The sequence below is a fragment of the Lissotriton helveticus genome, chromosome 1_1, assembly GCF_964261635.1.
Source record: "Lissotriton helveticus chromosome 1_1, aLisHel1.1, whole genome shotgun sequence".
NCBI lineage: Eukaryota > Metazoa > Chordata > Amphibia > Caudata > Salamandridae > Lissotriton > Lissotriton helveticus.
In genome coordinates this window covers 1,335,077,384-1,335,089,463 of record NC_136057.1, presented here as the reverse complement: position 1 = coordinate 1,335,089,463, position 12,080 = coordinate 1,335,077,384, and the positions used below count along the sequence as shown (strand labels likewise).

Below are 12,080 nucleotides of genomic sequence, written 5' to 3'. Positions count from 1 at the left end.
GGTTCAGGCGCGGTGCGTCCATTGGGGCGTAGGGGCGAAGCCCCACTAAGCCCCATGGACCCACCACGTCGTTACTAGAAGCCAAACACAATTATTTAAAAAAATCACGCTATCTGCCGGCCGGGAAACCGGGAGACACCCGACCTTCCCGGAGTGCGCAAGGGGGGGGGGGGGAAGGATGGGCTGCTGCAGCTGCGCAAGTGTATTTTTGGGCACAAACATGCCCGCGCATGCGCATATCGTTTTCTTGTGAATTCCCCCTTAGAGAGTGGACCAGGGGGCGGACCGCAGCCCCCGGGGTTACACAGGGCGACTGGGCGAGGAGTCATGGTGCCCCCCCAGCCAATCCTGGCGCAGGATTGGCTGGTCACTACATAGCCCGGTTACATAACCCCTGACGGATAGCACGGCCGACTTTGGTGCTGGGAAACCAGGTTCGAGCCTCTTATCGAACCATAAAAATGTATACATGACTTACTTTGGTGTTAAATAAATAGATATTTTAAAAAACAAATAAAAATGATGTTCCGACTAAGGTGTGAAATTGGTGTCGAATAAATACATGTTTTTAAAAACAATTAATATTAATCATGTATCATTGGTGCTGGAGTACAAGGTTCGAGACTGGTATTAAACACTGACAAGCTGTGTGCAAGTTATATGGTCATAAAAATACATGAATGATGGATGCAGGATGGGTGGATGCATGAATGGATGCAGGATGAATGATGGGTGGATGAATGGATGGGTGGATGCATGAATGAATGATGGATGCAGGATGGATGCAGGATGGGTGGATGGGTAGATGAATGAATGATGGATGCAGGGTGGATGGATGGGTGCATGAATGAATGATGGATGGATGGATGGGTGGATGCAGGAATGGATGGGTGGATGGATGGGTGGATGGATGGGTGGATGGATGGATGCATGAATGAATGAATGATGGATGCAGGATGGGTGGATGAATGAATGATGGATGCAGGATGGATGCAGGGTGGATGGATGGGTGCATGAATGATGGATGGATGGGTGGTGCAGGAATGGATGCAGGATGGGTGAATGGATGGGTGGATGGATGGGTGGATGGATGGGTGGATGGATGCATGAATGAATGAATGATGGATGCTGGATGGGTGGATGAATGAATGATGGATGCAGGATGGATGGGTGGATGGATGGGTGGATGCATGAATGAATGATGGATGCAGGATGGATGGGTGGATGGGTGGATGCATGAATGAATGATGGATGCAGGATGGATGGATGGGTGAATGCATGAATGAATGATGGATGCTGGATGGATGGGTGGATGCATGAATGAATGATGGATGCAGGATGGATGCAGAATTGGTGGATGGATAGGTGGGTGGGTGGATGGATGGATGGATGGATGGGTGGATGCATGAATGATGTATGGATGGATGCAAGGTGGTTCGGGCTCGCTCGCTGCGCTCGCTCGCTGCGCATGCTGCGGTTCAATATGCAAATTAGTTTACGCCTCACCACTTTCAAATGTCACCAGCCGCCCCTGGACTGGTTGCCAGGTTTAACATGTGTTGACAAGAGAAGCATCCCCAATGAAGTTTGTGGAGAACTTTTTTTTGCCAAGATAGTGAAAATTAGTGAAATGTGGGAAATTTGACAGATCCACGTGCTTCCCTCCCATTAGGCAGGGGCATGAAGTATACCAATAAATGTATTTTAGTAATGGAATATGAAGCGCTATATTAATGCCACAATAAAATACTGACTACACTACAGTATAGGAAGTAGGGAGAATGACCCGTGAACAACTTCACTACCGTCTGCTGTCACATAGTAGGCAGGGAGGCAAAAATAAACCACTACATCCAGTAGTAACCTGCTCCCAGAGAAACCGAAAAAATGTTCTACAGACACGGAAGAAGGGAGAGGCCTGCATCTGAAGCAATCACAGCTACGAGACTATCATCGTAACTTAAAGTGAATTTTATCTTTGGCAAAAAAAATAGGAATCGAAAAAGGTGAAATTGTACAACCTCAAGATTTTCTCTTATTATGTATGTATCTAAAGTAATTATTTATTATATATGCTTACCAGACTATTGGTAATTACGTACTCTAAATATTTGTGAATACAATTCATTTCTTGATTTTACTTAGAACACATTTATACTAATATTCTAAATGTCGTAATCTTATCTCAATTCCCGTTTTCATTAACATTAAGGTGTTCTCGCCTTTGCACGGCACGCCCACTCTAACTTATCCAGGCTCCGTGCCTGGCCGTGCGTCGACACGCCCTCTGATGAGTTCGTTATGACGCGCGGCTGGTCTAGGCCACGCCCACAAACCCGGAAGCGAGAAGCTCAGCTGTGGAAGATGGCGCCGTCCGGGCTGAAGGCGGTGGTGGGAGAAAGTAAGTTCAGCTGGTTGGGGTGCCTCGCGCCCTGCCTTTTCCTATAACCCTTTAGTCCACCCCTGTGTCTTTGTTTACCTGCTCGTTACACCCCTAGTGTGTGCCAGCTGCATGTAAACGCTGCTTCAGTGCCCTCTGCACAGTTATCTGCTAAAACACTTGTTGCAGCCCATGTCCATGCTCTGTAGGCACCCCTTGCCGCAACTCTCACATTCCGTGAGCACCTTTACATTGTGCCCCAGTGTGTATCTTCTCCCTCTGATCGCTGCATGCACTGTATTACACCCGTCTGTGGTCTCCCTGTCCTATGTCATACCAGCAGCTCCAATTTTTGCTCCAATACCAGTTCATCTTCCTACTGCATCCCCTGTGTGTACCTCACCAGCTTCTCACTTTATCCATATTCCCTCCAGATAGTATTTCGTGCCTCTCTGCCGTGTCATAGTACCACCCCTGTCACTGCTTCCAAGACCGTTCCTCGGAATCTCCGCAAAACTCTTAATGCACCGTTGTGTATCCACTGCATGGGATCGCTGCCTTCATCGCCTGTAATAATGTGTCTGCTTCAACTCATATTGCATACAGAGTGTGTGTCACTGTAGACCTGCTCCCCATGCCTACTTACTCTGTGACTACTGTTTATCCGTCCGCTGTACCCCCAGTGTGTGTCCGCACCCAGGGACCTGTCTTAATTTTTTTTGTGCTCACCCTATCATTGAAAACTCTGGCTATTTTTCATTGGTCTGGGCACAGCCTGTTACTGTAGCCCTACTTCTGTGCCCTGTAATGCCCATCAATGATTACCCTTCCAGTGTGCCCCTGATGTGTTTCTCGTTCATGTGATCCCTGCTGCTGTCCTTTAGTCAGGGACACTGGGATTGTGCGGCCGCGGCGATTTTCTCATAAATATAGATTTGCAGATTTTGCCAGGTAATCCATCACCTGCCGCATAATCAGCAGATTTTAGCAAAAAAATGTGTTTCTAGCTCAAACGGTTCAAAAGTTACCAACGATATAACATGTAGTGCAGTGGAAGGACCTTGGCACATGATTGGTAAGGCGGGCACTCAGGCAATGGCCGAGGGGCAGGTATCCGAGTTCCAGCTGTGGGCTGCTTCTTTGGGCAGCCAGGGGGCCGATTTGGGTAGTGTCTGTGCTGTTTGGATGCTGCCAATGGGTGCCAGAGTGGCCTTTCTGGAGGCAGATGGGCGTCCATTAACTTCCACTTTTTCAACGGGCAGAGATGTCACTCCCTTTTTCTCGCTGGTCCGGCCCATTAATGTATGCATTGAGCGGGGCAGGGGGCCTAAGCAGAAGTGGCCTCACTTGTTTTTAGGTGTGTTTCACTAGTGTGAACTAATCCGTACATTTAAAAAAAATCTAATTAAAGTTGAGAAAACATGCCTCTGTCATAGACCCCCCCCACCGTCTTCTTTTTATAAAACTTCGCCGAAGCAGTGTTTTGCGGAAAGGCAATATGTAAATGTGGGCCACTTTTTTCAGTGTGCCTGGGCCGATTTTTAATCCCAATCCAACCCTGCCTCTGCAAAGCTGGACTGGTCACTTTTCTTTTGCTTATTGATATAGCTGAGTGTTAAGTTGTTAATAATGCCCAGAAAGTGTTACCAAGTTTAAAGATGATGAAAAAATGAATAATAATATTACAAAATATGCAGCATAATTTGCCTTTTCTTGCCGCATAATTTACTCAACCCTGCTTCTTAATTAGCCCTCTCATGCCACGTAATTCAGCCCTTTTATGCCACATAATTCCAGTGAATATTCTGAATGGGGTAACAATGTGTCCCTCAGAACCTGGGTAAGTATATATGTGAACAAAAATGGTTCTGTCGGGTAAGAAATGTTAATAATGGATGCTCTAAACAAGTAGCAAGGAAATACAGAGCAACCTCTACACAATAACTGCAAGGGAAGTAACTCACTGTCGTTACTTATTGTACAGATTATCCATTAGAAAAGATTCAAAAGGATTGAGAGTGAGACAATAAATTTCAAATGTTACTTTTATCCGAATTGCATCATTCAATGATATCCAAAGTAAACAAAGAAAAAATAGATGCTGTCAACAGGGAATTTACACATAGGTGACAAGTGAAGTGACACGTGATTATTGTGCTAAAAAATGTGAACAATATATACAGTGCCGGCATATGTACAATTTGCCATATGTACAGTTTGGGATGTCAGATGTTTATTGATACTGTGAATCCTATCCTTAGTCTGAAGGAATCCTGCAATCTCTGAGCTTAGATGTACATCGACGTTTCGACCCTAGCGGTGCCCCAGTGGGTGGTCACAACGGGTCTTCCTCAGGACGGGGCCGGGGGGTGGGCGGTGTCGCCTCAAGATGACAGCCCTAGGACGGCCCGAAGAATGCTGGCCTTGAAGGTATGGAGGGTTGAGTCACCACCTCTAAAGGTCAAGGAAGTCTTTGTCTTGTAGGAGAAGAGAATTATTTGCCACTGTTTGTGCGTGAAACTGATTCAAATGGGGGGAGACTGGCCGAAGAACCGTCTTCCATCTTGCAGTTATTGTGTAGAGGTTGCTCTGTATTTCCTTGCTACTTGTTTAGAGCATACATAATTCCAGTGGCCCTACCTATAGTATCCCCAGTCCGTGCTTACCCTTTTGCTGGACCCCGGCTCTTTACCACATGACCCTTCTTTAGCCACCTGCCTTCTGCGTCGCCAGTGTGTGGTGCTAAATGCATCTCCTGTCTCCATAACCTGTAATCCGGTATCAGCATAGACTTGTACTGCATGCCTAGCCTGTGCTTTATGCAGTATGCCCGACTGCTCACGCACTACCAGTATGTATCCACTGCATGTGATTGATGCCTATATGCGCAGTACCTTTACCTGTGCTTATCCTACATCCCTCTGTACTACAGACCCCATGCTCTGTTCCCCAGTATATTTCAACCCTCTTTCTGCACCCCATACTTGTGCTTTCCCAGTCTGCGCATGCTATCGCTCTTCACCTTCTCCATGCACTTTGACCCTGTCTGTGATCCTCCTTCTGCATCCCATATCCCCCTTCCTACATGCACCACAGACTCCTCTACATCGCATATGGACAAAATTCATCTGCCCCCTTGTGTGTGGACATCTCCCCAGCATGTACCAATTTCCTCATATTACAACTCCCTTTTGCACACATTCAATTTGCTCAGTTCCCCCCACCAAGCATCTACCTTATATACCACCCATTGGCACCCCAAGCATATGCTTACCTGACTTCTCAGTGTATGGCAGTTATAAGCCACCACCCCCCTTTCCTTGTACCCATATAAAGGCCTACGCATCTTCTTTTTTTCACCAGGCCTCTTTTCAGTATCTCTACTATTTGCTCGCCCACTTCAATGTCTTTATTTATGCTGTGTGTTCTACCACCCTTGCCTGGTCCAAACGACTTCCAATCATTGCACTCCTCAGCCTCCATATTCTTTACCTCTTGTATATGCCCATTACAACCCTTCATCCCTTGCCGCATCCTAGCCCTGTTCTAAACGTCTGTACCCACCATTCTCTTTGTAAAATAATTTTTATTTATGTAGTGGACAACCATTCTCAATACCGTGTACCCCATGTAAGTGCTTGTAAGTCTTCTGTGCCCAGAGATGTCTTTACATCCGGTGTACCCTTTTATAAGCCTGTCTGTTAATGTACTCCTGATTTCATGATATGTATGCTGGGGTTGTGTGCTCAGCTGCGTCTTGGTGTCTGTTCTCCTTGGTCCTGTTGCACACCTTCCTTATTCACTTGTACCAAAATATATGCTCATCTGTCCCTGTGCCATCTATCACCAAGCTCTATACTGCGGGCCTGTTCATTGCACATCTGTCTGTCTCTTGTTATACACTGACATTTTTTATTCACCAATATTTTCCTACCTCAATTTTTTGATGCTGTTACTTTAGTTTAGAAATTCTTTAATTGAAAGATGAGGGGTAGGTAATGGCGGTGGACCTGGAAGCTGGTCTTTGTGCCATCAGCTAGGACATTGTTCATTGCCTGCAGTCAAATGCTGTGCTTCTTTCAAATACTCATGTGCTTCTTTTCCTCACTGGTTAATGTCGAAGAGAGAGAAGATTTGGGTAAAGGTAGTCTTTTTAGGTCTCGCGTGGGCGGAGCAGCGAAGCTGCCACGCCCTGCGAGAGCGTGTGTAAGAAAAAGGGTACTGTAAGCCCCGCCCCTCCTTTCCATTGGTTAGCGTCAGCGTTTATTGTAAACGCTGGCTTCCCAATGGAAAGGAGTGTTTTCAGGTGCCACCCTGTCTGTTTTTTGGACAGCCCCTCCGGACACCGTGGCCTGCTTTACGACTGTGGTAAAGAACTTTTCTTATCTGCTTGTTTATTTTAATAAGCAGATAAGAACATTCTTCACTATAGCTGTGAAGCAGGCACGGGGAGTGCAGCTCTCCCTCCCAGCGTCTGCCAGCTCGGGCAGATGTTGAACAATCGGGACTGTTCTGGCAAATTAGCGATTCCGGGTCACCCATGAATGGTGGACACCAAAACCACCCGAGGGACAGAGCGAAGAATGGCAAGAGACTGCTGGGAACAGGAGACCGTAGTGAAAAGTGCGCTATGTTATGTCATTTGATGTAATTTGAGGTGTCAAGTCTTAGGAGAAAAAGAGTGACTGGCGGGGGGGGGGGGGGGGGTCATGTTCCTAAAGCTACCAGAATTGGTGAAGCTAAGAGCTCTTCCAGTTTGGAGTCAGAACTGAATACCATTTACAATACGCTTTCTGTGTACATAAAAGGTTTGTTGTGCGAGGAGTGTGTTTGTAAGGAGTGTTGTGGGGCATTGCAAGGAGCACTACAAGCTTATATTTTAGGTTCGCCCTCCTAGAAACCTCATATAAGGTTGAGGTGCTGTTTTCAGTCGCCATAAGACAGAAGCAGGCAGTGCATCCTCAGGCCACCGGGCCATTAATGCCCTGTGCACATATCCATCAGTGCGCGTCCAAAGCTGCTGCCCCCCACCCCCTGTACCCCTCCACCCCAGCCTGCTGCACAGCCTCTGAACCCCTATTTAAGGAAAGCAGAGCGGACATGAAAAGGAGGCAGAGAGGACGGTCTGTGTGCCTTTCTCAAACCTGCACGGGGAGTGGGGTCAGCTCTGTGTGTACCACTCTTGACACCTGGGCGTGATAATGTTAGAGAGATCCCGCACAGCCATCGCTTGTTTGTAACAGTAATTGAAGCCTGTATTTATGAAAATATAACTAACCTATTTGATGCATAAACTCTGGATCCTCTTTAAGCAACCTTGTTCATAAAGACTGTCTGGAAAATGTTTTATTTTTTACTATGCATGTCTTTTGTTGCGCATATTGCCTATTGGCTATCTCAAAGCGGCTTTTGTACATCCAAAACAAATGCATTTGTTGAAACGACAATGGTGGAGAGTCGACTTTACGTCATTATCTTTTATAATACGAAACCAGGGTTGATAGCTTAATTATAGGTAGTTGTTTTCCACGTTGTACAGGCATATTGGGTTAAAGGGTGGGTTATTAAGAGAAGCATCGCTATGTTCGGCTGGTCATGCTCACTCCCTAGTTATATTACAGAAGTACACAGACATTGAGGCCATCAGGGTAACACTTATAAGGTGCAGCTGCCTGTGGTCTCTCCGCAGGTAATTTATTAGATAAAGTGCATGGTGTAATAACATCGCTGGTGAGAGTCCAGACAAGCTCTCTCCTGTCTGCTCCTTACTGATAAAAGCTGTGCTGGGCCGATGCACAGTAGGATGATCACACATGCCCTTTCGATCTACAGCTAACAAATCCAAATATCTCTACTAAGAAGCAGCACAGTCCCTCACCCTCTGCATTATGCCAATTTAAATAGCTCTGGTAGAAGGCCTCATAATGTCTTTTCTCTGCACTTTACTGATTCAATCATCGCTGGTAGGAAGTTGCGTAATCCCTCGCCCCTCTGCACTTTACTGATTCGCACATCTCTGGTAGGAAGCCATAAATCCCCCTCCTAGCGTTCCTGATGCAAACATCACTGGGGAGAGGTAATGCAAGCTGCCTTCCCTCTATGCCTTATCAATTATAACAGGTTTCTCCAAAGGCGTGCCAGTTTTTAGCATATCTCCATGTAGATAAATGAAGTTATTTTAAAAATCTGGCATGGATCCGACTCTCCGGGACCGACTTTGGAGAACCCTAATTTATAGCAACTGTAGGGACGTATCACTTAGTACTCTTCTCTTGTCACCATTGGAAGTGGATATGTAAAAAGAGTTGCTGAATTATAGCAACGGCATAGTACTTTAACATCACATTTATCTAGTTTTCCTTAAAGAAATTCAGTTTTCAAAATGCACCGCTGGACGCTTATGGTCCTCTAACTTAAATGTTACCTTAATGTTATTTCATCATTTTGAGTCTGTGGCCCTGTGCTTCGTCGTTGTCAGGAGGGTATAATATTTCTAAGCATATTTGTGTCACAGAGAGGAAAGCAGTGTGGTATATTTCACAGTATATCCTCTTGTTGCATACCTTGGTACGAAAAGGAGACCGGCACCTGTTTTGAACTTGTCCGTCTTCTGACACGTACTTTAACTTTCTAGGGAAATAGATGGATTCCTATTATCCCTGACAGAGCCGTACACTGATTTTTGTGTGGAGTGAACATTGGATACATTGTTCAGATTATTTTGTACGCTTCTCATTGGCGTACACTGCAGCAACCTTGTGGTTTGTTTATATTTAGTCAAAATGTCTTCACATTCTTCAACCCTTTAACCGCGGCGGAGTGCGGGTGATTTATGGCGTGGGCATGGTTCGGACGGTCCCCGGCCGTCCAACGCACATGCCCACGGTGACGTCGGACCGCGCAAGGGGTTAAATGTGTGCGCTTTGTCATCACTTATGGCTCTAGGCACTCATATTTTTACTCCAAAATGTGTAGTTTCTTTAGCAATGCCTTAGTTGGACACTTGCTAATATTCGTGTCGAGAAATGCACACGCCCTTCCTTGTTAGGACCGAGACCATCTTTTGCAACCTCGTGTTCTCAGGACAGCAAGCCATCAGGAAAAAAAATTACACCTTCCATTAGGAGAACATATTCCCCTCCAGCTCCATAAAACAAACATTTAAAATATCCCGGGATTCTTTTTTTTTTTCTAACCAACAGAAGATTCATAGTGCCAAAGACAAGAAAATTAAACTTTAAAGTCTGAAAAAAACTGGCCCTTGCAAGAGAGGAAAGAACAAAGTATTATGAACAATAACAGCCTCCTGAATGTTCGATTTTTTTTGGCTTGAGTCCAAAAGAAACAAAACCCCGATGCTCAAAAGAACAGTTTAGGAAGGCACATAACATTTGAATACGTTTTTGGCACTTTAATTCTAGGGGGAGCCACGCAAAACCTACCTGACACTGCTACTGCTGCCAGGAGGAGGAGGAGGAGGTGGAGGAGGAGGACGCCGCCACCGGCAAGAGTCAGCCACGCCATTTCCGCCGCCGCCACCGGCCAGAGTCAGTAACGTCACACTTCGCACCACCGCCCCGGGACCACAACCCCCGGCAGGCTCCGCGGCGGCGCGCACCACTGACGACGCGCCAGCGCCAGGAGGTGCATATAATCGGCGCAGAGCCCGGCGGAGAGGGGGAGCCACACAAAACCTACCTGACACTGCTACCACTGCCAGGAGGAGGAGGACGCCGCCACCGGCAAGAGTCAGCCACGCCATTTCCGACGCCGCCACCAGCCAGAGTCAGTAACGCCACACTTCGCGCCGCCGCCCCGGGACCACAACCCCCGGCAGGCTCAGCGGCGGCGTGCACCACTGACGACGCGTCAGCGCCAGGAGGCGCATATAAACGGTGCAGAGCCCCGCTTTGCGGGCGCACGCACGCCGGGCGGGCCCCGTTCAAGACCGGACAAGGACGGGACGGGTCACCCCCCCTTCACCCAATCCCGGGGGATTGTATTGTGAGTACTTTATTGCTTCCTATTGATTTACTGCCTTTAAAATGCCCACAAAGGAGTCCAGAGGTAGAGTGGACAATGATAATCTAACAGGAACAATGGACCAGTTTATAACCAGGGTAAATTGTGTCATAGACCAGGGGATTACGCTGATGGAACGTCATGTATCCCAGGATCTAATGATCGCAAGAAGGTCTTCGATGGGGCATATTGCTAACGCGGCGCAGACTCCTGTTCACCAAGGTCGAAACTGTGGTATTGGTGAATTAGCTATTCTAGTATCCCCGATGATACATCCACCACCTTCAGACACTAATCATGTTTCCTCTGGGGACCAGTCCACGCTTTCTGAATCATTATTGATGTCTCCCCATAAGCTACCACCTGTGCCTAGCACTGTTGAGGAGCATAACACCAGACAATTGCGTGAGAGACACCCAGGGGCTATTCCTAAGTATAAGCAAGGGTTGACTAACAACAATGGTGGGAAGAAAAGGAAAGCACCACAAAAGATTAGAGCAATTCCTGCCACAGGGAAGTCCGCGGCGGATGCGCCAGGAACTGTAGTTATACTCTTAGCTGAACCAATCCCCCTCAGAAAGGAACCACAAGCTGCAAGTGGGGAGACAAGCCCCACTGTAAGGGCAGAGCTGATGGACCCCACATTGACTTACATATGCGACACTATTAGACTTCTCCTTCCCCCAGTGGAGGATAGACTTAGCAGAATTGAACAACATTTAGAAAAAATGGAGTTTGATCTTAGGGGTATTGGTGATACCTTAAAAAAGGATGTTACATTCAAGGTTGCTCAACCACTAGAAAAAGCGAGAGGGGAGAATACCCCAGCTGTCTCGAGGGACTCGCTGACGTTGCCCACAGTCCACCAGGTATCAGTCATAGTCCCCGGCAAAGATACAGCTACATTTACTGTTAGCAAATCATGTCAGCATAATATACCTCAACTCAGCGAGGGCAGAGGGGCCCCTATAGCTCAGGTTCCCAGGGATAAAAAAATATTTTCAACTTAACCCCGGAAGTTTGCCCATTTGTGGTAGTTATTTCAGGGGTCCCCGAACTGGGTCAACACGAAGTTGAATCTCCCCCAGCATTGAGGAACAGGGTCGCCCATTGGCTAAATAAAAACAGACCGCTGCCACCACATATAGTGTGTAAAATACTGATGGTCCGGAGGGTGCCATGGGTGGGACATCTGGCTAAGAACATAAGGGGGGACTGTGTGCTGGTCAACTTTAATGACCCGAGAACGGTTGAACATATCTGTTACTGGAGATATCCCAGTCCAGGAGTTTCCATTTGCCCCCTCCCTTTGACCTACTTTTATCCCCAGGTCACTTTACCTCAGTAGCGGATGGGTGGACCCTAGTGCAGCGAAATGGGAGGGGGATACCTCAGGGGGGATGGCCTAAACCTCTTTTTCCGTTAAATCAAACTCCTATCCAAAATCGATTCAGCTGTTTGGAGGCTGTCGATTGACTTCAGGCTCGAGAAGGAGTACCAACTAGTTCTTCTTCCCTCACTGTTAGCTGTACTCTTAGTCCTCCCGTCCTGTCCCAGTCTCCAGGTTCTGAAACCATAACTTTTGTCCCAGCTCCTCAGAGGGTTAACAACATTAATGGCCGGGTCCCAGATCAATCCTCAAGTGTTTTAATCCCCAGTGATGGTCTCACCAGCAATC

The 12,080-nt window shown here is 47.0% G+C and overlaps 1 protein-coding gene across 1 annotated transcript in view; it reads left to right on the top strand.

The window, feature by feature from the left end:
- Positions 1–2,279: 2,279 nt before the first annotated feature.
- STXBP2 (syntaxin binding protein 2) overlaps positions 2,280–12,080 on the top strand; it is a 326,348-nt gene continuing 316,547 nt past the window's right edge. The window contains exon 1 of the mRNA XM_078682512.1: positions 2,280–2,401. Coding sequence (XP_078538638.1) covers positions 2,302–2,401 — 100 coding nt within the window. The 5' untranslated portion in view covers positions 2,280–2,301. The remainder of the gene's footprint in view (positions 2,402–12,080) is intronic.